This window comes from Felis catus, chromosome C1 (assembly GCF_018350175.1).
Source record: "Felis catus isolate Fca126 chromosome C1, F.catus_Fca126_mat1.0, whole genome shotgun sequence".
In the NCBI taxonomy this organism is placed as follows: domain Eukaryota; kingdom Metazoa; phylum Chordata; class Mammalia; order Carnivora; family Felidae; genus Felis; species Felis catus.
This window is the reverse complement of record NC_058375.1, coordinates 151,701,148-151,722,534: the sequence shown is the minus strand read 5'-3', so window position 1 is coordinate 151,722,534 and position 21,387 is coordinate 151,701,148. Positions and strand designations below refer to the sequence as shown.

The following is a 21,387-nucleotide window of genomic DNA, read 5'->3' as shown; positions in this document are numbered from 1 at the left end:
ATTTCATGCCTAAAAGTGCTAGCATTGAGCAAAATTCTCAATGTGTATTCTTTCCGGATGAGCTGCAGTTAGACAACTAAATCTGTAATGCAATATAACATGGTCATATTAACCTAGTGATGCAGAAAAGACCATCTGTACCACCTTGGATATGACTAAACTGTAGGAGCAAGCTAAATGCCTTGTGTGGCCATTAATTTAAGAAACACAGTGGATGGTTTTTAAAGGAGGAGGGTAATGTAACTGATGAAAAATGAATAAAAGTATGCATTGACCTTCAGTGCATTGTAATAAGCTTGCAGAATTGATTTGTAAACTGCTTTATAAGTCAATTCCATGGGCATTAAAAACTAATCAAGTGACTTTGATGCAGTTCACTGATTTTTAACTTGGCAATTTACTTGAGCATATAAGAGTTGTTGGTAAAATTATGTAGGAATGCTTGCAAAACAGTTACTCTGGTACACTGTTATTTAATCTTATTTGCATAGATTGATTACTCTCACCTACAATTTATTAATCCAGAACTTAAAGTGGACCATATTTGGATTTTGTCTGTGCATTGTGTCATGTTTTTTTGTTTTTTGTTTTTTTTTACCAGAAAGATAAATTATATTACAGTTGTATTTAACACTATTAACTGCTAGCCCACAAATGAAAGCTTACAATAATAAAGTAGTCTACTTGGGGCGCCTGGGTGGCTCAGTTGGTTAAGCATCTGACTTCGGCTCAGGTCATGATCTCATAGTTCTTGAGTTCGAGCCCTGTGTCGGGCTCTGTGCTGACAGCTCAGAGCCTGGAGCCTGCTTCGGATTCTGTGTCTTCCTCTCTCTCTGACCCTCCCCAACTAATGCTCTATCTCTCTCAACAATAAATAAACATTAAAAAAATAATAAAGTAGCCTACTTAATTCTAAAATTTTCTGTAATTAATTGTTTACATAAAATGAAGAATTTGAAAACACTCTGTCTTATGTTCTAAAATCAGAATGGTAGCAATTAGTAACCTCTGAAAAAGGTAAAATTAAGAAGCAGAGTTGCAATCAGGTATAAAGGGCAAGGTGTAGAGTTCATCATTTCCATGAGCTACTGAGTTCTACTCAATCAATCATTTTTGGTAAACATGGGTCAATACAATTCCAGAAGGCTAAGATTATCCAATTAAGTTGGCCAGAGTAATTAAGTATCTTAGTTTTCCACATTCAGAATTGAAGCACATTGTCAGTTTAGGATCTGTTTATAGATGATAGAAATTCATTTACCATGCTCAGGCATTCTGTCAGAGGTAGGATTTGGTAAGCAAAATAGACAGGGTCCCTGCCCTCATGAGGCCTACAGTCCACTGGAAAAGAGAAATGTTAATCAGAGAAGAAGGGCTAGAATTGGACAGATGGATCACGAGATTGGATTTGCTATGGAATTTTGAGGTGTCTTTTTAAGACTTCTAAGTGAAGATGTCAATGAGGCCAATCGATATGCAGGTTTGGAACTAAGAGAAAAGGTCTGGCCTGGAGATGTAGTTATGAATCATTGGATTAAATAAATACGGAATGGAAACTATGTGTATAGGTAAGACATTTACTGGAAGAGTAATTAAGAGTAATTATTTAAATAAAATACAGAAAAATCTATGAGTTTTGGAAGTGTTCTCCCATGTTTTAAAACCATCCTATGGCTAAGGGAAAGTTCATAATAAATGTATTAAAAATAATGGTGCCCATGACACTTAAAAGAACATAAGGTAGATAATATCGTAGCCCAAAGACTCCAAATGATTGACTAGAAGAGCAATGTGTAATTGTCAAGCCATCAGGCAATTTGAACATAGACCACTGCACTAGCAATGGAGATTAGAAACTCTGTGTTTTCTCATAGACAATACTTAGACAAGCTTTGAATTACACAATATTGTTTGGAGGCTATGTCTTATCTCTTCATTCTTTAGAAGTAAAAGTTTTACCTCATCAGTTTTTTAAAAGTTTATAAGGAATGCATGCATGCTTGATGTAACAAACAATAAAAATATATACAGAAGAATTCAATACATTACCTTCTGCTCCCAAACCCACTTAGCCAGTCAACATTACGGGTCTGATGTGTGTTCTTCCACATCTTTCTCTATTGCTATAAAACTTCTACAGACAAATAAAGTCTTTTATTATTTTTAATGAAATGTCACAAACATTAAACTGAAACTCTTTTTCACTTAACACTTTTACTTTAATAAACTTCTAATTCTAATAAAAATATATGTGTATATATATATATATATATATATATATATATATATATATATGTTTTTTAAAGAGCATTATAAGATTCCAAAGTATAAAAAGGTCATAATTTATTCAATCATTCTCCTTCTAATGGATATCCAGGCTGTGTCTTATTTCTGTGCCTTTGTACTCTCCTATTATTGGGATTCCTGAGTCAAATGAAAAGTATGTTTTCATTTTAATAGGTATTGCACAATGATTTTTGAAATAATTTGTAGCAATTTGCAATCCCACCAGCAAAGTGCCAGAATGCTCACCAGCATTTTTTGCCATCACTACATGTTATCTGTTTGTTTGTTTTTTCCAATTAACTGCTAAATTAAAGAGTGGAAAATGACATGCTTTTGTTTTGATTTGCATTCTTACTGCCAGTGAGTTTATGCATTTTTTAGCTAATATTTTAATTTTAAAACTCACCTTTGAATGTTTATACTTGGTTGTCCTTCTAAGCCTCATCCACTGAGATAAGGATAACATTTCATGCCATATTCTCATATTTTGGAAAAACAAAAAAAAATATATCAGGAAAGAGAAATTCTTATCTTTACATCTCTATCTGAAACGTAAAGCCTTTAAAGATTTTCCAATGGAATGAGGAATGTTTTCATAAACAGCTGACCCTGTTTTTCTAATCCACACATGAGTCACAGTATTGTCTTATACAAGCCTTCTAGATATGTCAGGCCAACTTCTTATCCCCACCTCATTCCCTCCTTCTTCCAGTACAATCACCCCCTATCCTCCACTCCACACATATGCACTATAATATTTCCAGTACCCTCCCTTTTGCCTATGGTGTCCCATCCCTTCTTTTCCTTTCCAAACTGTATTCCACCCTTCAAATTCCCGTAAAATTCCCCCAAATCCCTTAAAAATGGATGTATAGTGTTTTTAACAATATGTTATATGCAATAATGTGTAATATGTCTTTAATTTATTGAAACAAAAAAAAGTCATGTCATCCAAGTAATGCTTTCATGTCAGTGGAGTATATCTGTTTAACCATCAGAAACATGACAACGTTCTTTTATTATTTTCATACTACTTTTATGGTAATTAGTCTCAGAAATTTTCTACAATATCTCTCATTCCAACTGTGAATGACTTAATTCAGTATTGATTAATAAATCTTATTACATGGTATTAAATATGAGTCAACGATGTTCATTTGTTTGTTTTTCTTAAGGGATATGTCTTGTACATATATAGTATATATATGTATATATGGATGTGTATATGGATTGTATATATCTATATATTTGTCTTATAATGTGTTTCTTTTTTCCTGTCTCCACTTGTAGGGAAACTTTTTGGGTTCAAATTCCCTGGTCTGAGAGTTCTCACTTACAGAAAGCAGTCCTTACCACAAGAAGACCCGGATGTGGTAGTAATTGACTCATCTAAACACAGCGATGATTCAGTAGCCATGAAGCACTTCAAGTCTCCTACAAAAGAGAGCTGCAGCCCTTCTGAAGCAGATGATACAAAAGCCTTGATACAGCCCAGCAAATGTTCCCCTTTGGTGAATATATCGGGACCTCTTGACCATTCCTCTCCCAAAAGGCAATGGGACCGACTGTACCCTGACATGCTGCAGTCAAGTTCCCAGCTGACTCATTCCAGATCGAAGGAAAGCATTTGTAGTATACGGAGGGCTTCTTCGGTTCACGATATAGAAGGATTCAGTGTCCACCCCAAGAACATATTTAGAGACCGACATGCCAGTGAAGGTATGTTTTTTTTTTTAAATATGGAAACATATATTAATGGGTAATGAAAGGTAATTTCCATAGTTTTTAATTTTGACATTAATGCCTATGCCTTGGGGGAAGAAATGTGAGTAAATTACAGCAGTTACAAATTATGAATTTTATATCCGGAAGTGTTACTGATTTTCCTCTTTGAACCTTAGTGAATAATTTGGTTTCTTCTGGCTTCTTTTCTGTGTTTCTGAAATGGTATGATAACCATCATCTGCCAACTTTATGGAGTGTTAATTAATACTTAATATAAGATGTGCTTAGGTGATGACACTATCATCTCAAGCGTAATTAATTTTGCTGCATTTAGTAAATAGTCAAGCTCTGAGCAGGAGTGATGTGCCTTCACAGGACTCTTATTAACCAAATCTTTCCAAAGAAAGAGGTGTGTAAAGTGTGGTGTAGCGACTAATCAGAAAGCTATAAACTGATTGGGTAGGGATGGGGTAGGAAGGAAGAAGGGGAAAGGCTTAGAGAGAAAAAGTAATCCCTGAAAGTATTGGAAGACCAAACTTGAAAACCAAAGTCAGAACAAGTTAGAATTCGTTTCTTTTTCCCTGGCCTCTTTGTGTTCACATTCTTACATTAGCCGGTAGTGAAAGCAGCAATGCTCAAAAGACCATGACAGCGGCACGTGGGTGGCTCAGTCAGTTGAGCTTAGGACTTCGGCTCAGGTCATGATCTCACTGTTTGTGAGTTCGAGCCCCACATCGGGCTCACTGCTGTCAGCCTGTCAGCTTAGAGCCTGCTTCGGATCCTCTGCCCCCCTTTCTCCACCCCTCCCCCACTTGCACTTTCTCCCCCCAAAAAGATAAATAAAGATTTTTTTTTTAAAGACAGCGACAAAAAAAATCATCATTAACATGATGATGGCCAACTTTTACTGAGTATTTTCTATGTGTTGAGGCATTGAAAATGTTTGACACACATGAAGTGATTTAATTCTTACAACAACTCTGTGAGTTAGGAATTATTGCTAAGCCCCATTTTAAAGATGAGGTAACTGAGGCTTAGATATGCTAAATATATGACTCGTCCAAGGTTAAAGAGTTCCAGAGCCGGCTTGCATGCCCAGGACCACCTTTCTCCAGAGCCCACAATCCACCACTCAGTGTTTTCCTGTGGTAGGATGGGTCTGTGGACTCAACGAGCTTTCCCCGAGGCTCGGAGATTCAGAGTACCTGTTGAATGGATATATCAGTCCCACTTTTCTAAATCCCGCAGTTCAGGTTCCTGAGCGGCCCATTGTTCTGCGGTATCCATGTCTGTGCGTTCCCATCATCACTGCTGCTTTTGAGTTTTCTTCTTAAACCATGCATCTGATCACTGGGCTCTTAGTGTAGGGTACTAGGCACTTTGCCAGCTGGCCACAGTTCTTTTTCAAGCCTTCCTTCCAGCTGCTGCAGGACTCCTTCCCCTACTATGTATAAACCTGCACAAAGGTAATTGCTTTTTCCCAAACATGCATCACACATTGTTTTGCTTCATTAGTTTGTTCTGCCAGGAATATCTGTTCTCTACTTTGTTCCTCCTCATCCTGCCACTCACAGTCCTCAGGGCCCGTTTCCCCTTCCCAAACCAAAGGAACTCAATGATTTTACACCCTAATGTGCAAAGCAGCATTTGCACATTATGATAGCATTTATTACATTCTACCTTTATTCCACATTAGAAGTCTGTCATTTCTGCGGGATACACAAAGCCATAAGTATGCTTCTGTGAGCTCCCCCATCGCAGGAGCTGGGGCATAGTGTGCTTGGCAGCCTTAGTATCCAACACAATCGCCTGTCTCATGGCAGGAACTCAATAAGTGTTGGTGCCACATTGAGAGGACCATGCTCCCGAACTATGTTTCAAAACCACGCACAACAGAAAATGATTATATTCCATAATACTTGAATCATGTGGGGATCTTTATTTAAAGGCCACAGTGAAGGTGAGAAGGCAGAAGAGAATTCAGAAGGCAGAATTGCCAGGAAGAATTCAAAAAGAGATAAATCAGTATCACAAAAACAGAAGGGTTTTCCACAGATAGGTTTGAGAAACTATATATGGTACAAAAGCCAGTAGCACATCCATTTTAATCTGTAGTCTAAAGAAGGTCAAAAGGAAAATAAAATCAAGGACAATTTCCAAACTGAATAGTCATCTAAGGTCCCCATACCATGGAGTGATTGCATGCTCAATATCTCCTGACTGAATGAAATTGCTGAAATTTGATCTTTGAGCAATGAATCATATAGCTGAAATGCAATAAATCCAATAGGGTGATTCAAATGACCAACATACATTTTGCTTAGTTCGTCCCGTTAGTGTAAGCATCTTTAGAAATCATACTGGCTTTTCAGAAATTGGCCTTATTGCCTAGAACCTGAGTTACAGTATTAATACCATTCTTCCATATTAGATGGCACATGATCAGTGCGTGGCATAGACGTCGCCTGTGATTTGACAGTGGTGCTGAGGAGGTTAGATCAGATTTCATGATTTCAACTTATTTGCTTCCATTTTATGTAGTCTTCATTTCGTACATAGTTGCTGATACAATTATGGGAAAGGATGATTTCACATTTCTGGATTTCTCAATTCAGGTTCTATACATGGACACTCAGTAGTGGGGACATCCTGGATTTTCTTCCCACACCAAAGCTATGTTATTTTCCAGAAAAGTATCACTTGCTTACAGATGCTACGGTTGTCTGGTTATCGGTGAATAAATTCAGAGGGTATTGTATACTTCAGCTTTAGAACAGTTTTTTTAGCCACAAAATCACTGATTAGCCTAGAAGAAACCACACTTCCTATGGCTACATAATTTGATATATTTCAGAAACTGAGCTGCTGACAAAAGAAGATGGAAAACATTAAAAGTTTTTATTTTTTCTTTGGGTATAGTTGATGCACAATGCTACATGATGATGAAAATTCTTTTAAACTGATTTTAATTTTATGAATTCATGTGACTGGTTAACAGGTTAAGTCCCACATGCACCAGATTCTGAATTCAGATTATTGCTTCTTCATTCAAGAAGAGAAATTTCCTTCTTTATAGGCTATCTTTATAGAACTTTAAATAATTTGCAAATATAATAGTGCATAATGTTTTACATTATCCTTTTATTTAATCTATATTACCAAGTACCTTAGAATTCTACTTCTCAAACCATTTATGGTGAAGGACCAGGATTTTTTCTAATCCATCACAGACCAATACATTTGTATATATAAGAAAAATTCACTATTAGAAAAATGAAATTTTCAAAAAAAATACATAGAAAATATAAGCCCTAACTGTTTTATTATTAGATTGACCCGACATAGAATTACTCTGACAAGTTGCTAGAAGATTCTAGACGCTTACTCTAATTTCTGCAGTTATATTGTCACGGACAAATAACAAGGTCTCAGCTAGCACCAATGCACAGACTGCATGCTCTGTCTTAGAATGTCAAAGCAGCATTAACCATATAATATAACTTCTAGTCAGTTTTTTGGGAATTTGCAAATCTTTATAATTTTGAGGTTTGTTATAATTTTTAATTACTTATAAGTAGTTGTTACTTTACTAATGATCTGGGGGCCCCACTTCTGATGGAGATAGTTAATTCTATGTAACCAAGGTCTCTTCACTATCCATATTTGCTTTTTTATGGTCCCTCAAAGAAGGCAGAGTTGTCATGTAAGGTCACAGTTTTGCATATCTCTATGTGAGCCAGTGTCTACACTAGCAGTTCAATATACCACATTATTGAAATTGCTTCACTTGTAGACTTTGAAACAATTATGATATATCCCAAGATTTTAAATATGCACAGCATTACTGTACATGTCAACAAATGTTGAACAGATTTTTCAAATCTTGGATATATTTGTTTGGTTTTGACATGACTTCATTTCTTTTAAGCTTGTTTGTTTCAAAACTAGTAATGCAGATTTTGTTACTAACAAATATGCATCGAAGGGTCAGGTTGCTAATCTCAAAATAAATCTGAAAACACTTTGTTCTGAGATTTGAAAACAGCCCATCTTAATATAAATGAATTTCTTAAATATTTTAAGTATTATACTGAGTGCATTGTGACAACATAGACTTAAAAATCTCACATTACTTTTAAAAGTCAAATCTTTCACTGATTTCTTACAATTATTTTTGCCTAAGAATGATTCTTTGAGCACTATTTGGTGTTTTCAAAATATGCATGGAAGAACATTTGTGGGAGTGGCAGTTAATAGAATTCTGATTAGTGACACAAGTTGGTTTATTAAGGTAAGCTGTTGTCTTAATTTTCTAGGTTAAACCATATGAAAAAAACAATTACTTAACATACCAAATGTTGTGCAGTCTTTCTTGTAAATGACGGTTGAAGGGACACTAAAATTGGCTTCTGACAAGACTGAAAGTTTTTATCACAACTGCAGACAGCTGGAGATGCCTTCTCCAAAGTGTCGTAAATTATAAAAGATACCCATCTTGGAATCCAGTTAAAATAAATGAGATAAATGATTCACATACTTGAACGTGCATGCTTATAATGGCAGATATTATTTTTGGTATATGCATTTTACTTGGTTGAATAATACAAAATGCTAATTTCAAATATACAATTTTCAGTCATCACATCCTGTTTAGTCTGATTGTAATTCGGTGTATATAACATAATTTTAGTCTTCTTTTTATATTTCTTTCTTTTTTTTACCCTTATGTGCTCAAAACAGACAATGGTCGCAATATCAAAGGTAATGTACGAACTCAAATTTCATCACCTGATGCTCAAAGAGCCCCTTTACTTGGCATGTTCACTTGCCTGCTGTATGCCCTGTTCAATGCAACATCATGCTGCCCTTAGCTGGTCCAGGTGCCTGGTGGAGATATCGTGGCTTGATTTTGTTGGAGACATTGTTACTTTCTCAGCTGTGGCACCAAAATGATTCTGAACTCCTTTTTCTTGCAAGTATAAGCCTAGGTTGACAATGAACGCTTCTAAATATTTAAACCATTTGGAAAGAAACAAATATTAAGCTAAATACATTCTGGTATGAAAGAGGCACATCAGCCTGTTTCAGCCCCAAAAAGGTTTTGAGTGCAAGATTAAATAAAGTAATCAAAGTGCTACATGACAGTATCTCTTCACTTGTTCCTCTTTTGTTTCCTTAAAACTAGTTTCACGTTCCTGGATGGCAGGGGGTATGGTTTTAAGCTTACTGTAGTAGTAAACTGTACATGCATGATGGTCATTTTCTATTTTTCTATATTACATTTCAGTCATTTTTAATTGTGTCCTATATTAGTCTGAAATCACTGGCATGACCTATAGGTACTGTAGGTTAATGTTTAAGTGGGCAGTACCTCTGAAAAGTCTGGATTTGACTACAAATTTGAAATTCACCTCTGTTTTTTCTACTATATCATAGTAGGTACGAGGAATCACAAAATATAGTAATCATATTATTCTCATCAAATTGAAAACATTTGGACTTAGCCTTTTAACATAGGCCATGCATGCCGCTGTGAGTGTGCATATGGTGACAATGACTCATTTGATGCATGTATGTTGCATGGACACGTCTCCACGGGTAACCATCATTATTTAAAATTCACTGTTTTGGCCTCTTCTGTATGTCACTGCTACTCTGATCACTATGAAGTTCTGTATATTGATTTCTCAATTGCTTCCCTAATTAAGTCAGAGCTGGTGATGCTTATGAATTAATAGCACTAGACACTAAAGCTGTTTTCTGGTCATCAATCCAGGGTGATTTGAAAATACGGGAAATTGTGGCAGCTTCTCCCATCCCAATTTTATTTTGCGAGCACTTCAAAAAGGGTCTATGCAGGTGACCTCCAATACCGGGATGGTATTTCATCCACATGATTATTCTATCCTCGGCCTGTCTACTGTGGTTTCTAAAAGAACAAATTAGTGTCAGTTGTGATGGTGATTTGAGTATAATTCAGGATATAATGTCAAGAAACAGAATACAGACACCCCTTGCTAACTTGCTTGTATGAAATATGATTGGCTTTAGCATTTAATAATTAGCAATTATTAGACACTAATTTTCCAATGATCTTTTAAATGCAGTGAAAAATGAATCTGATTTGTCTCAATAAATAGAAAATTGAGCTTGCTTATCTTAAAACTAGTAGTTCACACAGCTGTCATTCAAACCACATTTTTTTTTATTTTTCTCTCATAAATCCATTTAATCTCCAACCCTTTTTCCTTGACCCTCAATTTTTTAATACCAGTAGTCTTTAAATAAAAATGAATCATCAAAGTCAGAATTTGGGATTAGGAAACTCTAAACCATTGTAGGAAGTTTTCCCATATTAGTATTTATGAAGTCAAACTCCCAAATTAGATTTAAAAATGCGCAAATTTAATTTAAAAATTAATGTAAATGTATCCTCCAAAGTCTTCATTATTTGTTCAGACTCTGGTTTTGAAACTATCAAAAAATACTTAAGTATCTGGCTCTTTAAGATTTTCGCTGAAAAATTACATGCTAAGTAGATATAGAATAATACATTAAGTGCGCTTTTAAAATTTTTTGGTTTTGTTTCTAAACCACATTTAAATAAAAATTAAAAAATAAAAGACAAATTTCTATACTTCTTTGTGTACAAATGCATAATTACAGTTCTTAAATATCAAAGTCACCCAAAAATAATTTCTTGACCGAATAAAATAAATCATTTCGGCAGGCATTTGGAAGGACCTCAGGAGCATCTGGTTTATTCCCCTCAGGCGAGGTGGTTGGCAAAATTTCTGACACAAATGGTAGAGGAATCTTTATCTTGGGGGGGGGATCCCATTCTCTAACTTTCTTGGGAAATCTATTTTACTCCCTGTTACGCCAAGAGCTAACCTAAATCCTTCTTGCTGAAATGCAATTTTCTTCCCTCCTTTACCTATCCTGAGTGGCCAGAGATTCCAGCTGGTTACGTCTAATCTTGATATAATATCATACTATAAGAACAGCAATTGGTACTCAGTCTTTTCTTCTAAAACAGAATCATTTCCATTTAACCTTCTTACTTAGGATTAAATTTGTTTCCCTTTAATGCATTTCCTCGAAATTTATGAATCTTTGAAATACAACTTCAGAGATCTAAGTGTAACCCATTATCAAGGATTGGAAAAGTTAATTCAAATAAATTGCATTTGCTGCTTCTATGTGTGCATGTACGTTAAATGCTGTTAACAATCTCTTTAATGTTGTGAGAGGTGAACCTAATCCTGTCTCAATCACTCATCAACCGATCTTCACCTCAAATTTAGTGGTGGTTTCTCTGCCTATACTGCTCTCCAAGTCATCCATAAAAATTAACCCACCCCTACCCCACTTAGTAAATAGGTCCTTAATATAGCTTTACCCCTTTATTGCTTCCACCTGCTTATTATTCCAAGGAACTCTGCATCCCACTGACAATAGTGTGTTCAGTTTCCATCTTGTGTGTGAATCTGGCATATTAGTCAGAAACAAAACTATCTGCAAGACTGATCACAGCTTTCACCTCCCCAAGCCACAAAACCTATCAGACTCACAAAGGAAATCAACTGATCTGATACAGCTTGTTTCTTATAAGCTACACTGGCCAAGTTTTTGTGATCTTATAAGAATTTGCATACTGATTTTCAATGGTGATAGTTTTCTTCTGAAAATTATATGTTACACACCCAAAGAAGTAATATGATTATGGACTACAAATAATATGATTACTTCTTATCTATCTAAGTTTTAAACTGGCTGCCAGTGTTCTTTTACAAAATCCAATTACTAAACACTGCATTTGCTTTTTTTCTGACGTTAAGTCACTTCAGCAATTTACATTTTATTAAACTTTAGCCAAATAAACTCAGTGCCCTAAGAAATATTGTGTAAAGACCTGATGATGTGATAACCTTAAGTTTTTTTTCTCTCCTTTTCTTGTGTCCCATTTTATCCTCAAGAGCAATGATCTTTAAAAAAGAAAACAGCATTTTTTAAAAATTATCAGATGTCCTTGGCTATATTTCCAGCACTTCTAAAAGAGAATATATTCTCTTTTAGCATCTTGTAACTCATGATAAATTCAAATAACCTTATCATAAAAATTTTAAACATCTTTAATCTAAAATTCTTCCCAGTTGTTGCTTTAGCCTCTGGCTTGATCTCTAAATTCAGGATATTTCTTTGTAGCTGGAACATGGCCTACTTTATATTTAATCAGACAGTTGTAATATATTAGAGCTTTATCCAGATGTTGGTTTAGTCTACTTGGTCACCTGTTTTTCGTCTCCTTCTAGAATACAGAAACGTTTAAATGAATGGTCATCCATTTTGAAATGTTTCTCTAAAGAACATCAATTCCTCCTTACACACCTTTGAGTTTTACATTCCTTTCTATTGAAGCTATTATTTCCCCTTATTTCTGCCCATTTATTTTATTTAAATTCATTTACTTTGTTTTTCAGGTTATCCTCCTTTCTTTCATTAGAATCCTAAATCCCATCTGTTCATGATCACTCTCAGGGAGGCTGCCTTTCACCTTTAAATCCTCAACCAAGGCCTCTCTGAATATAGACCTAGGAGGTAGGAAACCCTGTGTTCTGATTTCTAGTCCTTGATGCTTATTCCCTTTTGGCCTCGTATTCTATCTGCTTAGGTTGACGATTAGTGAAAACGAGAATACTGTGAATACTTACCATAATTAAAATCTTGGGAAATTTTTTCACTAGAATTTAGATAGGTTTTAGAGGAAGCTAAGCTAATGCACATTGGCTTGCAGACTCAGACTTCTGCAAATAAATATCTGCTTCAAAATCAGCGGAAAAAGCATAATGATCTTTGTTGATGGGATGAAATAGATTGTAAATGTCTTATCTAAGTAGCATGCATGAAGTATTTTAAGTAACATTTTAGGTTCTGCTGAATTCTTTAAATATATAGATTTAAAAGAAATCCTAGATTAAATCTCTATTATTAAGAATTTACAAAAAAAGAAAGCAGAATAGAATAACAGTTTGAAGGGTTATCCACCAGTAAATACGAGAAGCTAAAATATGGACTCAATGAAGTTATAATATTCTGAGAGCAAATCTGCATATGACATATATTGACCAGTGGTTTCTCAGCCCTGTCAGACCCAATGTCCCCTTGTTTTGCAACAATATTTTTTATACTCATTTTACTATCCTGTAACAACATTTAGAAATAAGTTAACCTATTTCTAAAAGATCAACATGATTCTTTAACTGTAATGTAAAGGAGGAATACAAGGAAAGCAGTTTATAATAAAATGATACATTTCTCAATGTATTAATGCTCAAATATAACTAACTACACTAGAAGACATAATGCAATGAGCAGACATTTTTAGAAAATGGCTTTAGGAGCATTAAAGACATGAGAAAATCATCCAGATAAGTACTAGAGAAAATGATAGAGCAGGAATATGAGTGGATAACAAAATAAAAAGCAGTATAGGAATAAACAATAACAGACCAGAATTATTTATATATGAATTTTAGAAACAGGAAATAACCAAAATTGAATTATGAAAAATAACCCAAGATAAAGTGGGGAGAAAATGAAAAAGGATGATGTTCTCACCAGTAAGCTGGCCCTTAACAGCTCAGTGTAATGTCAACATGATTTCATATGTGATAACATCAATATTAATGAATTGCACTGTTTAAGAAAGAAATCCCACCAAATGTCAGAACATATATTCTTTATCCAATATTGTAAAAAGGCCTTGCAGACCATATGCTTTCCTAAACAATGGGACTAAAAAATGGATTGGAACAAGAAATGGCAATCGAGACATTATGATGAAGTTGTGGCAGATCTCTGAAGAGTTACTAACGTGAGATTGGAAACCAACAGGCAATCTCAAGACAAATCAGTTAATGTTTAGTTCTTACTACATAGTTTCTTTTCATTACATCATGTATCATTTTACATACATAGAGAACAATCATATGAAATATTTTTGAAAGAAATTTTATTAATGATCTTCAGTGTGATTCCTGTAATTCTCTGCAAATTTAATATACAGTTCCAACACTGTCAAAAAAAATACTCAAATCTCTTTGTTTACATATTTGTTCGTGACCTGCAAACACAGACTATAACCTTATAGCGTGAAGTCTGAAATTTTGTATTGGCAATTCAAATGCCACAAGTAGAGTACCTCCAAGTGATACAATTTTTCAAAATGGTGAACAACTTTTGGTAAAGTTCTGAACCAAACAATGTAAAACTCTTTCCTTTACATGGTAGTTGTAGCTCTACAAAGTTCAACACATATTAAAATCATGTTAAAAGTACATTGTACTCTTTATATGTGAAACAGGTTCAAGGCTCAGATCGTTGTAAACAGGCTTTCACCTACAGGAATGCCCACTGGACATATGGGACAATTTTTCAATTGAGCCACCTCTCATCATTGTGACAGACAAAAATGTCCCCAACAAATGCCCCTAGGATGAAGTACTGTCATGGTTGAGACCTCGTGCTTATTGGTGTAGCCAGTTCAGTGGAGTTTATTCAAACTGGTTACAAGGACAATCAAAGCATATTTAACAGTGTTTGTCTCCTCTAATGTGATGGATCATCCATGTTTTTGCCTGATTTTTTTTAAACAACTCCGTAGAGAGTCAGCTATAGACATTCACCACATAGAAGGATGACAGAAATAGAGTTGAAAGATAGACATTAAGGGTTTAAAACACAACTTAACTATATATCACAGCTCAACTTTCTCTAATCTCTTCTCTGTACCCCTGTGTGCAATAAAAGTACCCAATGAGTGAAAATATGACAATAGAGTTGAGAAAAAGACATTATCTAAAATGTTGGAAGTCCTGGAATATTTCACAAATTACAAATTTTAAGATATAGGCCTGGAATATAGCCATAATATTATACAATTATACAAAAAAGAGAACACTATCTATGATATGTTGCAATACTAAATCAATGGTTTGTGATGGAGACTTACAGAGAGATCTAGAGAATGGGGTTTCTATCAGACACCTGTCTGAAGGCAAGATTAATTTGGTGCCACTTTTGGCTCCTATTTCTCTCCTTATCTTATAAATAGAAAAGAGAGTGAGCGTCTATATGCAAATGAGAGCATACTGGGCAATAAATGCCCAAATTGCTCAATGACATTTTTCACCTAGATGGATTTGATCATCATCATGGATAAAACTCAGGGAGTGAATAAAATTGCACCTCAAGAAGCACAGTGTCTGCAGTATGGATGAAAATGATCTTAAAACAATTTCAAATTTTTAAATAACCAAAAATAAAATTTTATAAAGGAATATATGTGAATTCTCTCCAAATTAACTATCAGCCAGGTGATGGCAATTATTTTTACTAGCATTATAGTTTAGCTGAGTTGATTTGTTATTGTGGTTCAAAATACACCACCTATAAATTTAATTTTCAAGTGTTCAGCCCTGCATAAAGTACTTTTTGATCCCTAAAATGTATTTGTTTCATTCTGAACAGGAGAAAAAGTAGCATAAGGCAAAATGTGCCGACTAACAAGCTCAGTCATGCAGTCTGTGTGTTTGAAGCACTCTCTGAGGCAGCAAAATAATGGCTGAGTAACAGTCATGGGCTCAGGCTTTCTGTAAAATTCTTCCTGATGCCAATTTTTAGGAGCTCTATATCAGTAAAAGTTGCATTACCCATTATACAAGAAACTCTGGAGCATTTCCTGACTCTTCAAAAGCAACACACAGTAAGTTCACCTCAAGGTGTACCTAGTCAGTGTATTTATCCTCGACAAGGGAACCAGGAGCCCTGGAACCTTGCTAAATTGTCTTCATGGGAAAGAAATGTGGGAATTGACCAGGGTCGGAAAATGGGTACTGACTTCCAGCTGCAAGATGAATCAGTTCTGGGGATCTAACATATAGCATGTTTGAAAATAAATGAATGGATAAATAAATAAATAAATAAATAACCAGGTACCACTAACCCCAGCCATTACCTAGCTGTGGTCACTTCAATGTCAAGTTATGTTTACCAAAGTATTCTTCTGGTATGGTTTTTTATGGAGGCTTTTCTTTCTCTCTCTCTCTCAAAAAAAAAAAAGTCTTAAATGTAAATGAAAGGGGAAAAGAAGGAAAGATTTTAAAAATTTCACACAGGATCCTGGAGTTTTCAATAGAATACACGCATGCACACACAGACATTTGCCCTTCTCCCTCTTATCTGAAATTCCTAGAAGCTCTGTAAAACACCTCACATAGGTAGTAGAAGCACATGACATGACAGCTGGTTCTCACTTGTCATTTGTCATGGCCCAGGGAAGAAAGTAATACACATTGGAGCTGGGGACACAGCCTGTTCAGAAATTTCCTGGCCAACATGATTTTATCCACAGACAAGTCTCTTCCTTGAATAATTCCTGGATTACAAAAAGACATTCTTGAAAAACCAGTTTGGCCAATAATAGGGAGTGGAGGTTTTTGGTTTTTGTGTTTTGTTTTGTTTTATATTCCTTTTATTCCAGCCCTTAATGAAAGAAGTTAAGTAACAGCCAAAGATGTCATCTGCCCCCTGGGTACACGCCTTGGACCCCATCTTACCCTCGACACCCATGTGCTGCTCCATGTGTCAGACCGTGATCCTAAACCTGTGGTCAGGTACCAGCTGGCTGCATTTAGTCCCTCCCGAAACAGGGTCACACTGGCTGTGGATCATTAGCGGGTCATTCAGGACCATCTCTTTCTTCTTCTGTTTCTCCTGATCCTGCTTTTACAAATATTTTCCAATTTTTTTAGGGCCTTTTAATCATATCAAGTCAAGCCTCCTGGGATCCACGTCAGATTCAAATCTCAACAAATACAGCACCATTAACAAGATTCCACAGCTCACTCTGAATTTTTCAGATGTCAAAACTGAAAAAAAGAATGCATCCCCTCCTTCTTCAGATAAAACCATTATTGCACCCAAGGTTAAAGATCGAACACACAACGTGACAGAGAAAGTCACCCAGGTGGGATATGATTTTATTCTCAATATTGACCATGTTTAAGGTTCTTCTCTGCACCATAAAGCACATTATTTTTCCCGTAAACGACTATCAAAAAAGGTAAGCTATTTATTGCACCCTAATATATCTTGGAATGTTGGGTAACCCTCTAATGTGACAGATTTAAAATAAAACTATAGACTGTGATTGTATCTCTTACAAGACTAAGCAAAAATGGGCTAGTTTGATACGGTTGTTCTCTCTGTCGCAGAGGTGGTTAACCTGCTATTTATCATGTTTGGACATTTATTGTTTTGTTGCCAACTCTTGCATTATTAAAGCACAGTGTCTTCATATAATGGATGTGACTGTTGAAACTTTAGGTGACTAACTGGGATTTAGTCTTAACTGTGACCTCCTTTTGTTCACTTCCTCTACTAAGTAGACTCAGTTATAAGTCAATTGACTTGAGGAAAAGAGCCGAAATGATTAAAAGTCAGAGTAAATAATACATTTCCACAGGAACAATATTTTAGTGTTTTCAAATAAATATTGCAATTTGAACTAGGGTAAAAATGTAATGTCTAGCAGAAGTCCTGCTTTAAAGAATAGATAAAAATAATTTGTACCTATTATATCAAAATACCAACCTAAGCAACATCTAGCTTTTGCTTACAATGCACTTACATTGTTGGGAATTCGTGACTCTAAAATTTGTGTCCAGTAAACAGTTCTTTTACAAACACTACTTGGTATATTTGCTTAGCACATCTTTTCAAAAACTGTCACAAATATATAGGTAAACTTGGCCCCAATCTCTGTCCCAAGCCTTAAAGATTTTGAATTGATCAAGTTTTTTCTGTAGTGATGATCACTGCCAGCAATACTGTAGTCAGTAAATAATCCTTTATGTGTTAGCTGAAATAGCGATGTAACGACCAGGACTCAGTTCAAAATAGTCCTGAGTGGTCTGTGCTTCGGATGAGACATTCTACATGCCATATGCTACTATATATTTTATGTTTATGTTGTAATATGTAATTTATAATGATTATTTATAATAATTCCATAACACAGAAATTAAGAGATTTCAAAAACTGTACAAAAGTCCCTGGGTGTTTAGAAACAGGTGTTTTCCTGGCCCAGGGAGAGGCTAGGCTGGGTACGAGCTTGGGACAGGGTCAACTTTCCCCTCTAGATGGTTCTCCATTACCTTTTCACAAAAATGCCTTGAGTCAAAGTAAAATGCAACAGCTAACCTCAAAAGCTTGGCATTCTTTTCAGGTCTCATGCTTTCTCTTTAAATTCTTCTCTTATATTTACCTTCATCTTTCATAATATCACAGTATTTGTTTTAACATTTAAAAAATGTCTTCATTCCTTATCACGGAGGTAATCCCAAGCCCACAGAAACACCCCATTTCTTTCCTATAGTTTCTCATATTCCACACAAATAGTGTAGTACCCTTACCACAGACTCCAGAGGGCCCCAAATGAAAAACAGTGCATCTTAAGGATGCTAGAAGATTTGAATTAGATCCTGTTTTATAAACTATCACTCTTTAAAATAAATGTGAAAAATACAGCAATAGGAAGACATTCTGAAGACAGAACATTTAAGCAGATCTGGTTCTGGCCAAAATGATGAGGAACTGAAAAAAGGCTGGGACCAAAAACTAAAAAAAAAAAGAGGTGGTAGGAATGCTCCCTCTTCTTTTTAGTGTCATCTATAGCTCCCAGTAACAAACCCGCCAACAACCCACATGTCAAACCAAACAAGGTAGAGATTGCATATTGATAAATTCCTCCTGCAGAGGTAGCCTCTGGAGATTGTTTAAACACTCGACAGCAGGACTCTTCTCATTTAATGTCTGTGAAGCTTCCTCATCATAGCTATCTCTGGAATTTCCATGTTCCCAACATATAACAATGGTCCTCTAGTCACTAAAAAAAACTAAGCCATAATTTTACTATTCCCTTTGTTAGGCCTGTGTGGAAATGTTCCTTATTGAGATAGTCTCAGTGCATTTCTGTAGGCAGCCAGCAGTATTTTCTTTATCTAATGTTCTTATTTGTTTTATTCCATTTATAGATTTGGATGGTAATCCTTCCTTCAAAGATATCAGGGTTTTGTTCATAGATAATTCAACAGTGAGTTTTAAATATTCCTCTGAGCACAAACAATAAAGCAGACACGAGGAAAAAAAAGGCACAAAATCAAAGGAACAATTAATTTCTGCTCATGTTATACTCTGTCAATATTTGGATCGTATCTCTATTATGCAATGGTTAGTTGCTAATTAGCCTAATGGTTATTTCTTCCCCAGCTAGACTGAGTTTCTTCAGAGTAGAGACCATACTGTTAGTCATTCATTCATTCATGCATGCATGTATGCATTCATGTGTTTGTTTATTCACTCAACAAGCATTTATTAAGAGCTAGTAAGTTCTGGGAATTCATATGAAAAAGCAAATACTGTGCCTTAGATGTGTGAGAGAAACAGACAAGTACAATACCTAGGCATTAGGATGCAGTGTAAAGGATTACACTATAGGTAAACAACAGAGTGCAAAACGTACTGAAAGAGGAAACAGTACCTATATTGGAAGTTTGGGATAGTGGTTGGGGAATATAAACTCTTAGAGAAATTTTGAAGCTTGAGAAGTTTCAAGGCGAAGAATGAGAATCTGGAATAGGACATAGTTGTGGAACTGTGAGTACCAGCGAAGGAATGAAACATGAGGTATTTGTATTTTTAGTGCCTAGCGTGATATATACAACATATAAGAAGACTCTTAAAAGATTTGGAAATGAACCACTGAAGGCATTGGAGAGAATTAAGCAAGAGTATGTGTTTTCGTCAACAATCCCCAAAACAAATGCTTGCCTTCCAAATTCTCCCTTCAGGCAATATTCTAAATCTGACTCTTGTTTCTGGTCCAGAGACCCCTTTCATTGGCTGGTCTCATAAGGCATACTTCTAGAATGCATCATCTCTTTATTTGATATTCTATATGACCTTCTCTGTTAATTGGAGAAAATAGAAATTAACTCAGAAGATGTGGATTTTTTTTAACCGCAGTCTAGCTGGTACAGGCTGATGTGTAGTCGGGTCCGTCCTCAGGAGACAGGGCCTTACTTGGCTAATTCCTATCAAATAGCAGTGGAGTAGTGGAGAGAGAACAATGGATTGGAATAAAAGTTGGGTGAGTGAAGAATAAAGATCTGCCTTTACCATGTAATTGTGGTTCTCATTTGAGGATAAAATTCTTTGCTATATCTGCCCCCTTTTAAATACAAGGAAACCAAACTTCTGCACTCTTGGATGATTTCATTATTCCTGAGGCTAGTTCTACTTCTACTTCGAATGTTATGCTAATTTTAGGATAAAATATATTATATGTTGTCATGTTCAGCTTTTACAAATTTGGTAGTAGATCACTCTCCCTGGATATGCATAAGAATATCAGGAAGATTTAAGAAAAAGGCACTATGGGTTCCAAATCTTTTTTGGTCACAGGAGACTTTATCAGTCAGTCAGTGCCATAACAGAATATAAAAGAAGCCTACTGGAACCACCTTAGGCGGAATATGAAAGAAGGAGAGGGAATTTATTGGGTCACATAACCAAAAAGTGCAAGGACAGACCTGCTTTGGGCCGTGGCTGCTGCATTCATTGTTTAAAGAGTTGATGACATTCTTTCCCTCTCAGCCATGCTTTCTTCTATATTGACCTTTCTCCACATCTGATAAAGCAAGAACCTCAGACTCTCTTGACTCACATAATACTCACAGTTGGTAATCTGATGAGAAGGGCCTTCTCTCCTCTGGTGTCCATTATATTCCTGAGAAAGTGGCATTCTGTTGGCCACTATGGGTCCTGTGCTCATCCTTGTAGAAGTATAGCCCCTTGACCAATGACCACATCAAAAAAATGCAGTGGGGGAGGGGAGGCTCTAAAGAAGGAAAACAAAATAAGTGGCCCATTGCAAAGACGAAGATGGGATTCAGGTTAAACATCAGTGTCTCTCTCTTTCACACACACACACATACACACACACACACACACACACACACACACACACACACACTAAATATGCATTATGTGCCAGATAGGCACTAGAGACACAGAAGTAGAAAACTAGCACTAATAGTACTAGGGGTTATAAACTACTCAGAAAAACACTATATAACAATATATAATGATAGCATTTTTTAAAGTGCTAATGTAATAAATGCTACAAGAATATATTATGAACTAAAAGTAGTTTACATTTCCTTTTGACTCAATACTAGCCAAATTATGACCAAATAATTCTACAACTTATTGCATTATTACTTAGGAGGCATGTCTGATGAATTTAGTAGA

General features: G+C 35.6%; 1 protein-coding gene and 1 long non-coding RNA gene across 10 annotated transcripts in view; one reads left to right on the top strand and one right to left on the bottom strand.

Moving 5' to 3' along the window:
• Window positions 1-21,387, top strand: part of KCNH7 (potassium voltage-gated channel subfamily H member 7) — a 646,875-nt gene that overhangs the window by 502,445 nt on the left and 123,043 nt on the right. For 4 of the 6 annotated variants that reach the window (XM_045033871.1, XM_023259393.2, XM_023259397.2 and 1 more), the window contains exons 4-7: window positions 3,577-4,005; window positions 8,752-8,772; window positions 9,197-9,220; window positions 16,827-17,041. In XM_045033871.1, coding sequence (XP_044889806.1) covers window positions 3,577-4,005; window positions 8,752-8,772; window positions 9,197-9,220; window positions 16,827-17,041 — 689 coding nt within the window. The remainder of the gene's footprint in view (window positions 1-3,576; window positions 4,006-8,751; window positions 8,773-9,196; window positions 9,221-16,826; window positions 17,042-21,387) is intronic. The other 2 variants (XM_023259395.2, XM_023259396.2) reach the window with 2 other exon arrangements.
• Window positions 1-21,387, bottom strand: part of LOC109502712 — a 57,532-nt gene that overhangs the window by 34,215 nt on the left and 1,930 nt on the right. For 2 of the 4 annotated variants that reach the window (XR_006583257.1, XR_006583258.1), the window contains exons 2-5: window positions 20,812-20,974; window positions 2,693-2,765; window positions 2,050-2,134; window positions 1,262-1,341 (exon numbers count right to left, since the gene is read on the bottom strand). This is a non-coding gene — a long non-coding RNA (uncharacterized LOC109502712). The remainder of the gene's footprint in view (window positions 1-1,261; window positions 1,342-2,049; window positions 2,135-2,692; window positions 2,766-20,811; window positions 20,975-21,387) is intronic. The other 2 variants (XR_006583259.1, XR_002744818.2) reach the window with 2 other exon arrangements.